At 48.9% G+C, this 19,369-nt stretch overlaps 1 protein-coding gene across 1 annotated transcript in view; it reads left to right on the forward strand.

The window, feature by feature from the left end:
* Positions 1-19,369, forward strand: part of CRB2 (crumbs cell polarity complex component 2) — a 53,965-nt gene that overhangs the window by 30,903 nt on the left and 3,693 nt on the right. The window contains exons 4-13 of the mRNA XM_041484010.1: positions 756-1,454; positions 3,156-3,351; positions 3,765-3,904; positions 4,350-4,532; positions 5,419-5,532; positions 13,875-14,813; positions 15,606-16,162; positions 17,000-17,165; positions 17,574-18,441; positions 19,201-19,317. Of these exons, the coding sequence (XP_041339944.1) occupies positions 875-1,454; positions 3,156-3,351; positions 3,765-3,904; positions 4,350-4,532; positions 5,419-5,532; positions 13,875-14,813; positions 15,606-16,162; positions 17,000-17,165; positions 17,574-18,441; positions 19,201-19,317 (3,860 nt within the window). The 5' untranslated portion in view covers positions 756-874. The remainder of the gene's footprint in view (positions 1-755; positions 1,455-3,155; positions 3,352-3,764; positions 3,905-4,349; positions 4,533-5,418; positions 5,533-13,874; positions 14,814-15,605; positions 16,163-16,999; positions 17,166-17,573; positions 18,442-19,200; positions 19,318-19,369) is intronic.

The raw sequence follows: 19,369 nt of genomic DNA on the forward strand, positions 1-19,369 counted from the left end.
AGTTCCTGTTATCTGGTTGTTAGACTGGTGTTTTGGCTCAGCAGGTACTGATCCAAAGTGCCTTCAGCACAGTGATCTCAGCAGTCTCTGCTCTTCCTTGCTAAAAATGTCCTGCTGTGTAAATTTACATGTCTAACATGAGGAGAGGGTGAGGGTCAGTGGTTATCAACCCGAGCTGCCTGATGTAATCAGAGACTCTGAGATGCGCCCGTTTGGAGTTTGCCTTGGGTTATTTATGGGAGCATCCTCAAACCACTTCTGGATTAGCTGAGGAAAAATTGTGTCCCCAGAAGGAGCAGCTGGGACATGCAGAGCTGCAGCCAATACCTGAACTCATCCTGCCTCTCAGGATTTCCAGGCACAAATGCTGTGCCCTGCCAGTGAAAGGGGTCATGGAATTTTACACTAAGTTAATCTTGTGAATGGATTTAAGGTGATACGTGTCACTGCTTTGAAAGTGACTCATGGATGATTAAGCACAAGTAAAATAGTTGGTTTGTGAATGTCTCCTAAAAAATCAGGTAACTGGTTACCCAAATTGGCAAGAGATTCTTGATTGCCACAAAGGAAGTGCTGTTGTCTTCTTTATAGTAAATGTTGATTCTCCAGTATCATCCTTATCTCCTGGCTAGTGCAGCCCTGTGGAGTGTGGAATTTAGGTGGGCAGTCTCCGAGCTGTATGTGGAATGGATTGGCAGAACTTTTTTCTTTAGAGCTATGAATGCTGACTAACAAAAAGTCTCTTTTCTCATCAGGAACTTCATACTCTGAAAATGACAGTGGCTGCTCCTTGTCCCCATGTGAGAATGGGGGGAGCTGTAAGGATTTGGAAGTGGGTTACCAGTGCACATGCCCTGTGGAGCCTGTAGCCTACATGGGCATAAACTGTGAACTCCTCTATGATGCTTGCATTGAACATGACTGTCCTGCCCACATGACCTGCAGCCGGACTCCAGGACTCCTGGAATATGAATGTGTGTGCACACCTGGCTCTGCAGGTGCTGACTGTGACAGCGTCAATGAGTGTGAGGGCAGCCCTTGCACACACCCTCGATTCGAATGTGTGGATAGCCCAACTGGATACACCTGTAGGTGCCAGCCGGGCCCCGGTGGGGAAGGCTGCCAGGCAGAAAGCTCCGTGTGCTCCAGCCGCCCCTGCCTGAACAACGGCACGTGTGTGGCGGCTGCGGGCGGGTTCCGCTGCCTCTGCCCGCCCGGCTTCAGCGGGGCCACGTGCGGGGACGACATCGACGAGTGCGCCTCGGGGCCGTGCAGGAACGGGGCCATCTGCAGGGACAGCGCGGGCGAGTACAGCTGCTTCTGCGTGCCCGGCTTCCAGGGCTCCAACTGCGAGATCGACATCGACGAGTGCGCGTCCCGGCCCTGCCGCCACCACGGCACCTGCCTCAACCACATGGACCGCTACGAGTGCCAGTGCGCGCCCGGCTACGCAGGTACGGCCCGCCCGCCCTGCCGCGGGCTCTGGAGCTGCTCGCTGCTCACTGGGGCTCTGCATCCCCACAGGTCTGGGCGTGGGAGTGAGTAATGCTGCAGGGCTGCTGGCAGCAGCTTCCAGCAGTGCTTGAGGCCTTGAATTCCATGTGTGGGACAGGTGTTGAGAGACAGGGATCCGAGAGTGGAATGTCTGAGACTGGACACAGGTATAGGCACATGGCTGTGATTAGTTCTCAGCATAAAGTTAAGGGAGATTACGTAAAAAGATATTTATCATCAGGAAATGGATACTTAGTGTTTCCAGGTATAACTTAGCTCTGCTGACCTGGCCTGTAGTTCTTTGTCCTGTCCAGCAGGATTTTTCCAAGGGAAGTACTTGTCTTTTGGAAAAAAGTGTCTTCTAGCTGGAGCTTTCCAGTTCTTTCGTGCCTGGCGAATGTTTGTTTGGCATATGATTTAAGTGTTTCTCTTTTGTGCATCTGTGCTAATGGTGACTCAGAGAGGAATCCACACCTGTGAGTTATCTGTGAGGGAGGCAGTGTGGGCCTCTCCTTCCCCCAGCCCTGCTTATCGGAGTGGAATGGGGTGGAATGTGTCCATGTCTGCCTGGTACCACCTTGCACGAGAACTTTCTCAGCCTTCCTCCTGTTCACAGACAGAAGTGTTTAAGGAGTCGAGTTGTGTGAAGGAATGCTGCTGATTACCAGTGGAATGAGGAGAAGTTACAACATTAGGAATGTAGTCCCTGATGCTGACTCACTCTCTGATAAAATGAAGAGAGATGAAGGAGAAGCAAGGCAGATTTTTTATGTGGGCCCTAAGGTTACTGGTGATTTTCAGTATCAAGCATAATTCTGTCTTTGCAAATCAGTTTCTTTTTTTATCTTTATGCTGAATCCTCAATTCAGGATTGTGGGATTCCCTGCCAAAGGAGTGATAAAGTGACCCAGGCAGCTGGAGGAGTTTGTTGTGCTTCAATTTATTCTGATGTCAGTCATGAGGCTTAGCCTTGGGATTTAGTTCTTCATCCAGAGGTTTGAGCACCATTGGCTGGCAAGACCAGGTCGTTTCCTGGTGCTTGCAGCTGGAATTTGGGTGAAGGAAGTTTTGTGTGGGTATTGAGGGGTTTGAACCAGATTAGGGGGCCCACATTCCACCAGGATTAGGATGGCCATGCCCACTCTGTGGGGAGCCTTTGCCAAGGAGGGCAGATTAGATGGATTGATAGGTGCCACTGTAATGAGTGAGGTTTGGAGGTGATGCCAGGCCACAGGCAGCTCAAAGAGGTGGAATATAGATAAGATAATTGCATAGAAATCTTTCATGAGGTCTTGTTCTTTCAGGAGCTTGGGACTTTGTACCAAACAGGTGTTACTTGCTGTGACCAGTAGTGGAACTAACATTGTATTTTTAATAGCATTTCCCAATAAAATCACTTCCTAACATCAGGTATCACTGTACCCAGTGATTTGCAATACTTTAGTGCTTTTTTCCTGGGTATCACAAAGCAAGTTACAAACAATTGAAATAAATAGAATTTGTTTTCAGAGTAGCAAGTAGAGATCACTCTGGTAGCCAGCTGGGGTTGATAACTGATGACATAACAAGATAACTCTTGTGATTTCATCTCAGAATTCCAGGCAGCACATATACACTTCTGTAGATTTTTAACACAGTATTTTTCTGTTTTTTTAACAAAGGTGTGAACTGTGAAATTGAAATAGATGAATGTGCTTCAGACCCTTGCCAGAATGGGGCCCTGTGCAATGATCATGTTGGGTTCTACACCTGCACCTGTGCGCCAGGTTATCAAGGAGCCCAGTGTGAGGTGGACACCAATGAATGTGAGAGCCAGCCATGCCAGAGCAACGGGACATGTCATGACCTCGTTAACGGGTGAGAAACCAGTGGTGGGGGCAATTAGACACCAGGGCTGATCTAAAGGTCTACTCAGTGTGGCCTGTGAAAATCAGAGTAGGAAGCTGTGGGGGGAATTGGATTTAGTGTTTTGTACATTGAGTGGCAGTAACAATGATTTGTGACAATAAGGGAGAAGCCCCCTCCCTTAGCAGAACGCCAGGGGGGCTTAAAGGAAGGGAGGAACAAACACAGAGAAGTGGTTTGCAGAGCATGAACAGCACAGGCAACTGCTGAGAACATACCTGTGTGTCTGAGTTTACCTTTCCATGGGTAAGGTGTGAACACAAGGGGTGTGAGCATTGACAGCTGAGCTCTTTTGCCCGTTCCTCACCCAGGGCTTTGCTGTCCAAGGCTGAGCTGATGCCCTTGCTCTGTTTGGTGCCCCACAGCTACCGTTGTGACTGCAGTGACACTGGCTTTGAGGGGACCCACTGCGAGCTGGACATCCTGGAGTGTGCCTCTGACCCCTGCCACAACAGTGCCACGTGCCTGGAGGGAATCAAGGGCTACAGCTGTGCCTGCTGGCCAGGTGGGCTGGGGCCTCTCTGCTCGTGTGGTGTGTGGGCACGGCCATGGACAGCACATTCGTGATTGCTGTGTTGGACAAGTAGGGAATTAATGACCATACTGCATGACCCCTTGTGAGTTTTCATTGCCTGAACAGTGAGGCTGCATTGCTGCCCCTTTACAGGTCATCCCAAAATCCAGCTGACCTGCAAAAATCACCCTGATTCCCAACCATAAAGTTTTCTTTCTGTTTTCTGACATTTTCCATCATGAGTTCCTCTATCATGAGGTGGTGCTTTCCTGTAAATTGATGATTTTGGTTCCTGTATTTTACATAGTGGAGAAATTAAAGGGACTCTGCTAGATGAGACTTGGGGGTCTTATTCCCTCCTTTGACTCAGCCCAGCATTTGGGAGCTGATCTCCAGTGAAGTTGTGCACAGTGCTGACAGCAGTGTCTCGTGGCAGGTTACACTGGGCAGGACTGTGAGGAGGATGTGGATGAGTGTGTGACAGAGCCCTGTCACAACGGCGGCCTGTGCCTGGAGCGCTCCAACCCAGCCCATTACGGGACACAGCCCCACTTCCCCAGCAACTTCAGCTACAGCCAAGCAGCTGGGTTCCTGTGCCAGTGCCAGCCAGGCTTTACAGGTGAGCTGCACAGCAAATGTTCATCCTGTCTGCACTGGGTGATGCTGCTGTTTGAGGAGATGGGCAATGTTATCTCTGCAACAGAAATCTTTTAAGGACTGGTACTTCAGAGGGGCTGCAGCCTGATGCATCAGGAATGTGCTTCTGCTGTTATTACAGTCAGCTGAATGTCATTCCCTGTCCAAGACTGTCTCCAGGCTGAGGCAACAGCCTGTGCACTTCCCCATGCTGCCATGAATGTCCTCTGGCTATGCAGGTGTCAGAGTGTTTTCCCTCTGTCAGTCTCTCATGCATATGGCAGGATTCATCCCTAGGGATATCTCTGAAATTCCTCAACAGAGGAAGCTAATTCCCTGGAGTCACAGGTTACTATTCTAGGTGTTTTCTTGGTGAGACTACTCTCATGGCAGCAACTGCATAATCACAGTGGGACAAGAGGAGTTTCTTGGTATGGAGCTCTTGGAGCTAGAAGCTCTGTGGATGTTGCACTGAAATGGCACCCTTTCCATGGATTGGAGATATGTGTAAAATGCTGGATTTAACAGCTAGGGAAATTCCCTAGTGGGAAGGCATAAACAATAATACTTTATTATTTTATGGCAGAAATATGAGTGTTTGGTCCACTGCTGCACAGATGGGAATGGTTCAGAAGTTCTGATCTTGCCAGTGTTTGAGACTGGAAAATAATTTCATACTTCATTTGTCCCCATTGTTCCATGCTGGTGTTTGTGTGCCAGTGCCTGCAGAGACATGCTAGACTTCAAGGAATTATTTTTCCATTTTTAGGTGAAAGAAAAGAAGTGCAAAACTTATGACTGCAGTTGTCATTTTTGTTTCACTGCTGCACAAGTGCACTTCCAAGGAGTGTTTGTTTTTCACCTTGCAGGGGACACCTGCTTTACCAACATCGACGAGTGCGAGTCCCAGCCCTGCCAGAACGGAGGGCTCTGCCAGGACCTGGTGAATGGTTTCCTCTGTCAGTGCCCACCTGGTTATTCAGGTAACCTGGGGAAGGGGTGGCTGGAATCAGAGCCTCCTGGTCGGCTAATGCTCAACTGCTGCATTGCTGCCTGGCTGCAGGATTCCAGGATGAGAGGGCAGGACTGAGCTGGACTGGGAGTGTGCAGCAGGATGTCTGCAGCTCAGGGCTCAAAGATGTGTGAATGTAGGCAAGTAAGTTGATAGGCCATGAACTAGATCTTGAGACATAAGATCAACTGCATAGAGTGTAAGATCAGAGTATCCAGGGCATCTGTATCCTGGAGTGAAAGTTACCTGGGAGAACTGTGGGGGTTTCTATATGTAGGAAATATATAGAAAACCAGCCTTTAAATAAGAGAAGGATGTTTAACGTTCTAAGTGTCACAGTTTGTACTGGCTGTAACAGATCGGCTCACCAGCACGTAAGCATCTGTAAAACATCTCCATTCACTACCCTGGGATGATAAGAGCCACCCATTTTTGGCTGAAAGCAGTGATCTGCTATGTTAGGAGGTCAAAAGGTCTTTGTGATGTGAGCAAAGGAAGCCTTCTCTGTTTACAAGGGAATGAGGAGTCTGGAATCTTCCCCAAATGCCCTGCCTGACCCTACGGGTTCAGTTTGCTGGTTGAGAATCTGTGAGATGGTGAATGTTAGCCCTGTTGGGAAGGTCCTCTGCTAACTGGTACTAAACCTCATCTTTCTTTAAAATATTCCTTCTCAGTCTTCTTCATCTTTAAATTCCACATGTGTTGGGCAATTTAACACCAGAGTAGTTTTATAAGAAACGTGATCCCAGCACAATCCTGGATTTCTGGATTTTAGATGAGGGTAATTTCTCCACAGTGTTACCAGGCTGCCATCTCGTGGGAAAAAGAAACACTTGAAGCCAGAAGAAAACCTTATCCCTTAAGTTGCAACAGCAGGTAACAACGTTCCAGAGACTCTCTCAGGCCTTTATAGCATGGGAAAATTTTCTGTTTTCCTTCTGTGGTTGCAGCGGTTGAGCTGTGTTGTTTTAATTCTGCCCAGCTCTTTCCTGGGAAAACCTATTACTTTCCTTCCCAGAATGTAAAATCAGCCACTAGTTAACACCTTCTGTAACTGGGCTGAATTATTTGTGGGTTTTCTGGCCTATCTTATTTGCTAATTTAGGCCAGATCAAGACATATTTGCTTTTGTAGATGAGGCCTTTGAAAATCAGCTTTTATCTGAGCTCGTTATCGCTGCTTTCTGGGCATTTACAATGCTGTACTCTGAACTGAGATCTTGTCCAAAGAGATGGTTTAAAGTTTATCCTTCTTGTCACAATTCCCACTCACATCTGTGCCCTGTTCTCTTTTCCTCCTGCAGTGCCCCAGCACCCACACAGAGCTCAGAATTTCATTGTACTTTGCCAAACTGCAGATCTGTTTAATCCTTTCCAACTCTTAGCGTGCTCATGGGCAGAAAAGCTGACAGAAACATGGGCTGATGGGCAAAGGAGTGCTAGAGTTCATTCTGTTGCATCAAATTTGGGTTCATTAGTACTTGAAGGGGATTAGAAGCAGGTTGCTCTTCTGGATATGACTTTTGGTAAAGGACTTTGTCTCAGCTGAGGTAGTTCTGACACATCAACACAGCAAAAGGCTGGGAGCAGTCTGTGAGATCAGTGAGTGCGTGTGGAGGAGTGAAGCTGACAGGGAAATAATAGCAATTAATCTCCCCTCCTTTGTCAATTAATCCCAGTACAGTCATGCTGGGTAAACAGCTTATTACTTCATATTAGGATCACAGAACAACTTTGTGAAGCTTCCCATAATGTTTCTCTTCAAAACACATTTCTGTGGCAGCTTAGATCTGCCATGAACTTGGGTTTAAGCTGCCTTCACTGATTAAAGTGAACTTGCTACTCTGATGAAGAATGCTTTCTTGGGGCGGCAGGGGTTCCTTCTGTGTGTTTGCTTCTTCAGTCTGAGGAATTTGGGGAGTGTTGGGATAACAATGCAAGTCAGGAGAAATTCCTTCTTTGCAAATTAACTGCTTCAGTGCTCTCTCAGTGTAGTGCAGGCAGATGAACCTTCTTTCTGAAATGTAGTTGTTGCAAAAGTGGTGCCTCATTCCTGAGAACAACACAGCAGGTCCTGAAGAGTCTGTTCAGCCCATGGTTTGTGCTTTAGCAGAGGATATAGGTACCCTGAGAGGATACAAAAAGTACTAATCAAAAAATTACATGGGTACTAAATGAGGTGCAGAGGAGAGGGAATCTTGCATGCTCTTGGAAATTGTCAGCTGTGGTCAAGAGACAAAGCATATTAGGAAAAGTCTTTCTTTTAGGGGGAAAAGAAATCCACCAAAATGAATTCCTCTTTTTTTTTTCTTTTTTTTTCCCCACAAATGGTTTCAGTCCATCAGGTATTTATAGGCGATAGGCTAGGCCAGGACGAGAAAAAGACAGATACCTCCATTTGACATGGACACTGATTTTTAACCTGCAAAAATGTCATCACTGAAGTTTGGATCATTCATTCTTTAAAAGCTTTTAAATGGCCTAGGAGCTCCCACTAGAGCTAAAGCTGTGCTCAGGCAGAAGAGGCTGTGTCCTGCAGCAGGCACTGTGGCACTGGGCAGCCCCGATGAGGGGGGCTGAGCTGGCACTGCCATCACAGCCAGCCAGCCCCAGGCACTGGCACCTTGTGATCATGGGAGCATTCTGAGCTCTTCTGCACATGGCTGAGGAACACTTCTACTTTCATGAGAAATCAGAAGGTGATGTGGTGTGAATGTGTCCCAGTATAATTGGAGAGCTTATTGACCATCTCACTTTGTTCAGCCGTAATGTCTTTGTCTCCCTAAAGAAGTAGAAACCTTCTGTGCAGCAGCTATAAATGGTGACTCTGTAAGGGTGCCAGCCCAGATCAAATGGGCTTGAATTCCTGGGTCATGGGTCAGGAAATAAATGGGAGATGCTTCTTCCTTCTAACCACCTTTGGATAGATGTAATTTTTTTGTGCACGTATTTCTTAAGTCAGATTTGTTTTAGAGACAGAGCCTCTAGAGCAAGGGCAGCTAAAAGGTTAAGATATTAAAGAGATTAGAGACCTGTTCCACCTTCAACCAAATCCCTTTTGGTAAATATAGCTGAAGGGAGCTAGGCAGCACTTGGTGAGGCTCCCCCCCTTCCCTTCCCTTCCCCTCCACGTTTCTTCTCCCTGCTGGATGACAGCTCCATGTTAATCAGACCTTTTGACTTCCCTGTCATCTGATCAGAAGGCTGTGAGTGCTGCAGTCCAGAGCCTGCTTGTGCCTGGTGCCAGGTGAGAGCAGAATCTCTGCTGGGTGCATTGGGGTGTGATGGATTTCCAGGCAGTAGTGTCCAGGTAGACTCTGTGTGTGTATGTGAGATAAATGTGTGGGTGCATAAACCAAAATAGACATCTTTTTGAAGACATTGAATTTTCTGCAGTTTTCACAGTTGTTACACTTTATTGTTGCAGTAGTGGCTGAATGTGCACAACTGCCTGTTTGTTTTCTCCTGAACAATAACAGAAGGGTCAGAGTAGCTAACAGAGTTAATGTTCCAAATCTCTGCTGGGATAGGTCTGTGTGTGTGCACAGGTCTGTGGCTATCTGAGAAGTTTTGACTCCAAACAAATACTCACTATATCCCTCCCACTTCAAGTATCTGTAAAAGTGACTGGCGTGTTTGAACTGAGTAAAATTACAAAAGTGAAATAGCTAAGGGAGTTGTTGGAACGCTTTTTAAAATATCTTAGTGATACTGCTAATGGAGATTCCAGACAGTGACATGTGGGAGGTTTTGTTTGCTTGGACCTGACATTGATACAAACAGAGGCTCCAAGTTTGGGGAAAGGCTCTCAGATAACATTTCTTCACAGAAATAAGAAACTTCTCTGGGTTCTTACAACACAAAAATACAACTCTGCCTCCAGAAATTTTGAGATATGAAAGTAACTATATTAAAAAACAAAATAAAAACAGACTCCAGAACCACAGAGGAAAAAGGAGACTGCAACAGCTAATTTAGTAAGGTGGCTGATGAGGAAAAGAGAGAGTTTTGATTATGTACTGCCATGTCTGAACCCGTACATTCAGCATAATGCAGGGAATTTCTTTCCATCCAGTTTGACTTCAGGGAAACAGACCCATGGTCATTAAAACCTGAGACTTTTCTTAGTGAATACAGCAGAGTGGAAATGTCTGTGCTCACAGATCACTGGAACAGGGAGAAGGAAAACTGCCTGATGGACCCTGATTCCCTCAGTAGTGAATGTGCAGCAGGGCCCAGGTTCACTCTGCATTTGGAACTCCCCTTGTTCCTATCGTTTAGATATTGCACAATGGTGGAAATGCAGCTTTTTGGCTTAGCCTATGAAAAGAACATTTTGGCCTTATTCATGGAATTTAGCAGATTCACCTGGGCCGCAGCAAGGGCGGGAGGTTGTCTCCTGGCTTTGCCCTGCTGGGCTGAGGCTGTGGGCACTGCTGGGCACTGCGGGAGGCACGGAGCAGGAATATGCTGGGAGCACACATTCCTGGTGTCAGCACGGACAGGGGCCAGCTGGGAGGGTCAGAGCCGGGCTGGATTAGACCTGGCGCAGGGCAGGGCTCTGCTGCCCCGGCGCTCGCTGCAATCCCTTCTCGTGGGGCTGGCACCAGCGAGCGCCTGCACACACTGCCCTGTCAGCCCAGCCTTTTTTGTCATCCCTCCCCCCCTTCACCCCCATTTTTTTTCCCTTTACTGTCACCAATGTCCACAAGGAGTCGGCCATGAAATCTGTGCTGATTGGCGTGATCCTGAAGGGAATTTTTCTGCTAGCAGGTAATGAGATGTGTACGGTGCTTGCAGTGTGTCCTGCCTGTGTGCGTGCCTGCCCGGAGCAGGGGGCTGGGTGTGTGAGCAGTGGTGCCTGGAGGCATGACGAGGAACCAGAATTGATTAGAAAGGAAGAATGTTTTTATTTTGAAGAGACCTAAAGTTTTGTTTTGGAAACTTTAAGGCGAGGAATTTCCTTGTTGCACGGGTCTGGCTGGCAGCTCCAGGGTCCCCGTGCTGCAGTTGTGCCCTGCGGGGCAGTGTCAGAGCCGGCTGTCCCGAGGCTCGGCTGTGCCCAGGTGAGCTCTGGAGGCACACGGGCTTTTTACTGATGTTTTCTGCAGTTGTCCTTTTCCCTTTATTGATTGAAAGCTGCCTTATTGAGAAGTAGGTTTGGTGGCTGTAACTGAGGACGAACCCTTTGGTGGTCAGCGCCTTCCCCAGCTCCCCCCGCCCCGAGCAGCAGCGCGGTGGGAGAGCGGCAGAGCAGGGGTTGCCATGGAAATGGCAGTAATTGTGCAAATATAATTGTGTCGGGGTCCGTTTGTTGAGGCTAATTCTCTGCCTACCCCCTCTTCCTCCCCTCCTTTTTCCTTTTGATAATCATAATACAATCCCTAATTAGGATGCAGCAGGGAAAGGTCGTTAGGAATTCAGCTGCCTTAAGGAGAGGGCAAGGCGGTGCTGGCCGGGCAGCCCTGCTGAACTCCCGTGTTTCAAGGAATAGACCTTGTCCTTCAAGGTTTTTTGATATCTGACAGCTAAATTAGAATATTTCACTTCATTTGTGCTTATTCTTTTAAGATTTTATGTATCTGTTGAAGTATATGATTCTTATTCTGTATACCATGAATCTTGGCTTATTAACAGCAGCCAGTAAATCATTCCCTCCATTCAGGCAGTGGTGAGCTGTGTGGATTTAATCACACTTGCATCTACAAAACAGGAGTGTTCCCACCACAGCAGTAACACTCTGAGTGTGGTGAAGGTTTTGTATTTGAATATACTGGAGGCTGTGAAAATTCAGCCACTTTTGAGTGTTTCTGAGCCAGTCCTTGTGGCTTGGGACTGTTACCTCAGACACTGCTGAATGAAGGGAATGTTTGAAATCCTTGACTCTAGATAGCAGCCTTTTAGATACCACTTGTCTGATTTTCAGATAACAGGTTCCACTGCTTTGCTATTGTTAGTCTTTAACTAGATAAGGAACTCATTAAACGTTTGAAAGTCTCCTAATGGTGTAATGAATCAGATTGGTTGCTTTTACTATTGATGGAGTAAACATTTCAGCTATGAAATTTAGAGCAAACAGAGGAGAGTACTACTTGTTTACAAGGAGAATAGCTTGGTTTTGTCACTTGTTCTTGTTGAACAGAGTCACAGTCCCCAATTTATTTTTTAAAATAAACTTGAAAAGGGATGCCTATGCTGCTCTTAGAAAAAACAATTAGTGTTGAACAATTTCTTAATATCTACTTCCCAGTGGGTCTGCAATGACACAACTGTCCATGTCCTGGAGAAGATTGGAGTAACAGATATCCAGGAAATGATCTGTACTTTTGGAAACTGCAGTGATGTAGCTCCAGATAACTGCTTAGTAAGTCTTCCAGGAAAAAAAACTTTCATTAGCCAGATTTTTAGAACTCTTGTGCAATCTCCTTTTCACCTATTTCAAACAAATAATCTGAGAAATCAAACCAGCTGCATCCCTTGGGAAAGCCTGGTGTCTAATCAGCCCCAGCCTGGGGCTGTGCACCCACCCTGGGGACTCACACCCCCCTGGTGTGAGGCACCGGGGGCTGGGGGACAGGAACAGCCCAGGCAGGTGCTCCTGCTGCTGTGCCAGGAGAGAGCTGAGACCTGCTCAGGCTGGGAATGTGGAATGGGAAAATGGGCCTCTCCTGCCTCCCAGCCTTCTCAGAAATGCAAAAATTCACGGCATCTCTCCTTTTGTTATCCAAACCAATGTTATCTTCCCCTCATTGTCTTGGTAAATATCAGCAACTCTGATCTGAAACAGCAGCATCTCGAGGATTTGGGACTGTACTAAAGCTCTTTCGGTATTCAACAGCCTCTCCCCTTAAATCTGACTGCAGACCTGCCTCCTGCAGCTTGGAGAGCCCTCCAAGAAGACCCACCCATCTTCTCCCAAACTGGGATTCTGCAGGCCCAGCGATGTCCCTTATACTCTGTTTATTCCAACACATTTCCTTCATAGCTTTGTGCTGCAGTCTTAATCCTGTCCCTGCTGTTCCTTTGCTGAGCAAGCCCAACAGTAAGAGCAAGAGGGCTGTGCTGAAGGTGCTGTTGCTTACAGAACAGCTCTGGCACATCTGGAAAGTGCAGAACTAGAGCCTTGCATTTCTCTTTCAGTGCTTCCCAGAGCTCTGTCCCTACCCTGGCACAATTGGACAGTTTGGAGCTGGAAGCTGGTGCTCATCTCTCTGCAGAGCTCAGGGGACAAACCATCACTACAAATATTCAAGAACCTGTATCTTTGCTAAGTTTTTATTTTTAATCACACATCAAGTCCAGCTCCAGTGCTCCTAGTGCCCCATCTCCCCTCATCTCTCTGCTCCAGGCAGCTCTCTAATCTCTTTGACATGCACATTCTGTCTAGTGGCTTTTCTTTACAAATGTCCTTTGTGTTTTGATTCCCCTCCTTTGTGTGTGAATTCCTTCTTTTTCTTCCTGCTGCCCTCGTTGTGCTTGCTGGCTGGATCGAGTGTAATGCTATTAGATTGGGATAATCCATGCTTGGTTTATCTGTGGGACTGTCTCTGAAGATTAGTGAAAACCGATGTTATAGGCTCGATAAAGTGAACAGGGCTCTTCTGTCAGTCTGGGATGCTCAGGAAAATGACAGCAGATTTTCATTAGCCAGATTTGCTAATTTACTTGAGCCCCATTGGGATGCATGTGCTGCCAGGAGACAGAACGGCAGTGAACCTCACCCAGTTCATTTCTGCAGGACTGGGCAGAACTGAAATCAGCTTAGTGCCAGCATGGCAGAGTGCCTGTGGAGCATGTTGTGTTTGTTGTTTGGTAATGAATTGGGTTTTGTGAGTTTTACAACTGGTGGGTTGTCTTGGAATTGGATTTTTTTAACTGGGGCTTTCCAGTAACTTCCCATTTTACTGCTGTCTGCGACACTGGTGCCTGGAACATGCTCCAGCCAGATCTATAGACCTACCTGGCCTTTCAACATACCAAATCTACTAAGAAAAAACCATAAATTCCGTGTCTGTGGTGTTTTGGTCCTTCCATACCTTCTGCACATTGACTGCCTGTGGGGTTTGAGCTTGGGACGGGACAGCAGTAGGTGGGGGGATTTGGGCTGACAGGCCAAAGCTCTATAAATAGCAACTGGGAGGACACAGAAGTTTGGTTTTCTTGCTCTTGCATCATGAACAGGACCCTCTGAGTGAGTGTGGGGCTCCTTGCTGGCAGCTGCTCCTGGAGAGAGCTGGGGAGGGCTGTGCCCAGCAGGCTCTGGGAGGGCGTCCCAGTCCCACGGTGAGATCCCATCTCTGAATCTCTTTCGCAGGTGTGGAATGTGCTGTTAACATCAATGAGTGTGAGGAGGGTCCCTGCAAGAATGGAGCTGTCTGTGAGGATGGCATTGCTGACTATTCCTGCCACTGTGCCCCTGGCCAGGATGGCATTACGTGGGGAGGGAAGAACTGCTCTGTCCAGCTCACTGGGTGCCAGACGCACGACTGCCAAAACGAGGCCTTGTGCATCCCAACCTACCAAGCTGAGAGCCACGGGCACCTGTGCCAGTGCCAGCCTGGTTTCTATGATGCCACGTGCTCGACACCAACAACGTTTTCCTTTGCTTCCAGAGGGTATCTCCTCATTGAGCTGCCCCAGAACAGTGAGAGCAGGAGGGGCGCAGGAGGAGCCAGCGTGTCCCTCCGCTTCCGAACCACTTTGCCCAGCGCTGTCCTTTTTTACCGAGGCCGTGAAGCTGAGTACCTGTTCCTGGAGCTCTTGGATGGCATCCTGCATGCAGAGCTGAAGAGGGAGGACGTTGGGTACCCGCTGCTCCTGCAGGGGCTGAGAGTGGACGATGGCCAGTGGCATAAAGTGGAAGTTGTTGTGCACAGCGCGGTGCAGCTGAAGCTCTGGCATGGCTCATGTGAGGCCGGGGTCTGCCTGCAGAGCTCTCCTGTCCCACCGGGCACTGCTGTGATCCCACAAGCCTTCCTGAACCTGTATATTGGAGGTGCTGAGGATCCACTGGCCAACAACACACGCAGCCAGCAAGGCTTTGTGGGCTGCCTGCAGGACGTGCAGGTGGACGCCGAGGCCGTGCTGCCGGCGGATCTGCCGCTGGGGGAGCCGTCCCCGGCGAGGCCGGGCTGTGACCGCACCGAGTGGTGCCTCTCCCAGCCCTGCTCCCACGGAGGGCTCTGCGTGGACCTTTGGGCCACCTTCAGGTGTGACTGTGCCAGGCCCTATGGAGGCCCAGCTTGCTCATATGGTAAGTGCCATGGGATTGACACCTGCCAGCTCCATAGGTACTGGAGAAGCTTGGATGTTAGCTCTGGAAACAGGACTTTCTATTTGAGCAGGGGGAAAAATAAAGGAAAAGCCTTTGTGAATAAAATCCTAATTGATCCCTTTCCTGTTTGCTCCTGCAGGAATGACTGTCAGTTTTGTGGTGCAGGTTGTTCCTGGTAGAGCCAGAGGCTCTGACTTCATCTTTTAACAGATCTGTGTGAATGCAGGGAAGCAGGGAAGTTGTTTTACTGTGAAAAGTTGATCTTGAGGTTCTGAGTTGGGATGAATAGGAATGTATTGCTTTGTTGAAGGAAGCTCTTTGATAATTTTCGGTTAAAATTGTATCTATTTGCATTTTTTGCTCCTGTAAGGCTTGTATTAGTATTGGGGTTTTTTTCAACCCTTCTGAGCAGTAGTGTGAATATGACAAGTACTGCTGTTACCAAATTTACAGATTTTAAAAGCAACTCTGTATCTTGAGTTGCTTGAGTAAGTCCTTGAGTAAATCTGCTGGATTGGCAAGGACTCTGTTAGACCTGTATTTCACTCTCATGCTACTTGGATACTTGAATTTGTGCCCTCCAGAAGAAGCAAGGACACATTCACCTACTTCTTAGTGTCACAGACCTGTGGGGAGGAGCATCATTAATTACCCTGGCACGTGTGGAAAACACTGAGAAGAGACCTTTGCCCCATTCCTAAGGAGCTGCATCCCTGTGCCAGCTGCGTTCCCTTTATCTCTGAGCTGAAGTTTGTTTCTTTTCTCTTCCAGAGCGCCCAGCAGCAACATTTGGCCTAGAGAATTCCACCAGCTTTGCCTCTTTCACCCTTTCTGACAGCCTTGGTGCAAACTTCAACCTCTCCTTTTTCCTGCGGAGCCGGAAGCCCGATGGTTTGTTACTGCAGGGCTGCAATGGGACAGGCCCCTGCCTCACCCTGTACCTGAGGGATGGCCAGCTGAGCATAGAGATGTCCCCTACGGACACTGTGACCTTTCCAGGGAATGTGGTTGATGGGAGAAGACATTTGATAGCCCTGTCTTTCCGGGGAGGCTCTGTTGGTGCTCTGCAGTCAGACACGTTCGTGGAGCTGGGGCAGCTGCCAGCACAAGCCCTGGGAGCTGGCTCTGAAGTGTTCATTGGGGGACACCCGAACCCCGACAGTGCTGAGCTGTGGGGGGGCTATTTCAAGGGCTGTTTGCAGGACATCCAACTCAACAGCCACCAGATACAGTTTTTCCAGGTGGAGAATGACAGTTTGCCAGAGGAACTCAATAGGACTCAAACTGGAAGTCTTGTGAATGGCTGCATCTCTGATGACACCTGCAAGGTATGTGCTGTGTTGTGTTTGTGTGTGCAGGGGTTCATTGTAGTTCTGTTACTACACAGAAGTCTGACTGTTGCTGATACCAGAAAGAGGAGGTTTTTGATGTATTGAAGAACACATGGTTCTCTGTGCTCCCACCTCACTCAATATGCTACATATGATTTAAACACTGAGTTTTCTCAAGCTCCCCTGTTGTTTTTGTGGTTTTAGAACTTGGGCAGTGGCTTTTGTGCTGCCCATCTCCACTTTGCTGAGCCCACATAGGTTCCAGACTCCCTTCCCTAACCTGTAATCTTGCCAGCCCCTCCCTTCATCCTGTTCCAGTTGCACAACAATCCCTTCCCCAGGAATCTGCCATTTCAACAACAGAAGGAGCTGTCTCCATGTGCCCTTGGATCAGAGCTTGGCTCTCCTCTGTGCCACACCTGGTGATGGGGAGGCCATACCCCCTAATCTTGCCCTTCTTGCTTGTGGTGCTCTGAAGTGTTGTCACACCTGTGGTGTTAGGGGTGTCCTTCTTGTGACAGAACTTTGTGAGCTTCTTGGGAGCATCACAGTTTGTTTCATCCATTCCTCACCTGTGCTTTTGTGCCTTGTTCTTTGCCTAGTTGCTGGAGTTTCTGTTGGTCAGTGCTGTGCACAGGGGGGAGCAGGGGCTCAGGAATTTCTTGTACAGAGGCCCTTGTGCTTCCCTCACTGCTCTTGAGTAATTGTTCAATTTCCCTCTAGTCTTGATTCAAATGCTGCTTGTTCTCATCTTCATCGTCACAATTCTACCAAAGTCTCTTAGACCTCTAGATGAATTACTGTGCCCCTAAATTCCCCTGTTTTGTTTTTCAGTCTGAGCCATGTCAGAATGGTGGCAGATGCATTGTCACTTGGAATGATTTCCATTGCAGCTGTCCAGCAAATTTCACTGGGAAATTTTGTGAAGAGAAAATCTGGTGTGAAAGTGACCCATGTCCTGAAGCCACCACCTGCATAGATGTTGTGGCAGGATATGTGTGTAAGTTCTCCTGCTTGTGTGTTGGTAAAATCCCCCCATTCCCTGTCTACAATCAATGTTCCCAGTTTGTGCTGTTGAAAACAATACAAACACATGCTGCAAGGAGCACACAGAGTGGTGCCCAGGTACCTACTGCTGCAGGCAGCATGGGCTCTGTGGGCTTGCCCTGGGTGTGACAGAACGCAGCTGAGGAGTAAAAATTGCTGCCTAAGAGCTGGATATTATTACAGGAGGTGCAGTTGTAAACAGGAAGAGCTTTAAGGCTGCCAGCAGCTCGCCTGTAATCCTGCTCACACTAAGCTTAGGGGTTCTTAGGGAGAGAACCTGCCAGGGGTGTGCCATTGGTCTGGCTCAAACAGGACACCAACTGTCTTTGAAATCCCTCGTGCTCTCCCCCTTTATTTATAGGTCTGGCTAATGCAACATTTAATAGTTATGCTGCCGTAGAATTTACCACCAACACATCAGTGACCAGAACTCTGAGCAGCCTCCACATGGACTTCAGAACCAGGGATGAAGATGCTGTTTTGCTTCGGGCTGTGGAAGAGGTGGATTCCCTCCAGGTAGCCATTAAGAATTCCTCCCTGCTTGTTGACATCAGGAGTGGGAACAGCATCGAGGGTGTCAGCTTCGTGAGCCCGCAGCCCGTCACGGACGGGGCCTGGCACAGCGTCTCCGTGTCCATGGAGGAGCCGGCCGCGCTCTCGTCCCGCTGGCTGCTCCGCTTGGACGGCTCCGTGAACGTGACTCTGCAGGGGAGCGCCGGCAGCTTGGACTTCCTCAAGAGCAACGCATCGGTCGTTTTGGCCGAGAATTTCACCGGCTGCCTGGGCCGGGTGCAGATCGGGGGGATCTTCCTGCCCTTCCCGCCCCAGCAGCCGTACCCGCAGGCCGAGCAGTTCCAGCGGGCCGGCGCGGGCAGCGTCCAGCTGGGCTGCTCCGGGGCCGACGTGTGCGCCTCCAGCCCCTGCCTCAACGCCGGCACCTGCGAGGACCTGTTCAACTCCTTCCGCTGCGGCTGCAGCGCGGGCTGGGCCGGGCAGCGCTGCGAGGCCAACATCGACGACTGCCAGCCCAGCCCCTGTGTCCACGGGGACTGTGTGGATGCCGTGGCAGACTTCCAGTGCGAGTGCTTCCGGGGCTTCATCGGGAAGAGGTGTGACATCAACGTGGACGACTGCGTGCGGCACCAGTGCCTGAACGGAGCCACCTGCGTGGATGGCGTTTACGGGTACTCCTGCAAGTGCCCCCCTCAGTACTCCGGACCTCGCTGCGAGTAAGTGCTGGGGCTGCGTTGGTACAGGGGGCAGAGGAACCTCCAGATAAACTGGGCTTTTACTTTGGGACACCTTGGGAAAATTTTTCATTGCAAGCATCTCGTAGGTAAAGAACCTAAATCCTGCTGTGACTTGGAAGGTGCTGTCCAGGTCCAAACCCTCACTGACAGGGGTTCAGCCTCGTACAGGATAAGGATCCTTCCTTTTGATGTGGGTTACCCCCGTGCTACCTTTCAGAGCTGTTTGAAGGGCACATACTCTGGCCTGTTGTCATTTCCTCTAGCACTCAAGTCTTTGTGACTTGATTCCCCTCTGCCATATTCCTATGCTGATTTTAAACAAGTTCAAATGGAACACAGAGTTAAATACTGACATGGCTGCATTTCAGTTATCTGATCTATTCAGGATGATTTTCCTGTTGTTCCTGCTGCATGCTGGGACAGACAGTTATCCTTCCTGGGGCCTGGCTGTACTGTTCCAGCAGTGTCCTGTCCCTGCCTATATTTTCATTAGCAAGAACAGACCTGTCTGAGCACTGATAGAGCTCCTGTCTGTTCCCAGGGCGTGATCCAAGGAATATTCTGATGTTACGGATGATTTCTGAGACTATTCCCTTTTTCACTTATGTCAAACCCCTTCCTAGAAATACCAAGGACTGTGTTTATGACCCTCACTGGCCCCATTCCCCCTGAGCCCCAGAACACTCTGCCCTTCCCCAAAACCTGAATGCTCCAAAGGCTGTCCCTTGCTCTCCCCAGGTGGCCGTTCCCCCCTCAGCAGTGTGGCAAGAACTTCACCTGCTTGAACGGTGGCAGGTGCATCACTGAGAGCTGGGGAGCCAACTGCTCCTGCAGGCCTGGCTTCACTGGAAGGAAGTAAGTGCTGCTTTGGGATCCAGTGCTGCAGTCCTGATCTAAGGGGGTGGCA

This window comes from Pyrgilauda ruficollis, unplaced genomic scaffold (assembly GCF_017590135.1).
Source record: "Pyrgilauda ruficollis isolate IOZ18807 unplaced genomic scaffold, ASM1759013v1 scaffold62, whole genome shotgun sequence".
Classification (NCBI taxonomy): domain Eukaryota; kingdom Metazoa; phylum Chordata; class Aves; order Passeriformes; family Passeridae; genus Pyrgilauda; species Pyrgilauda ruficollis.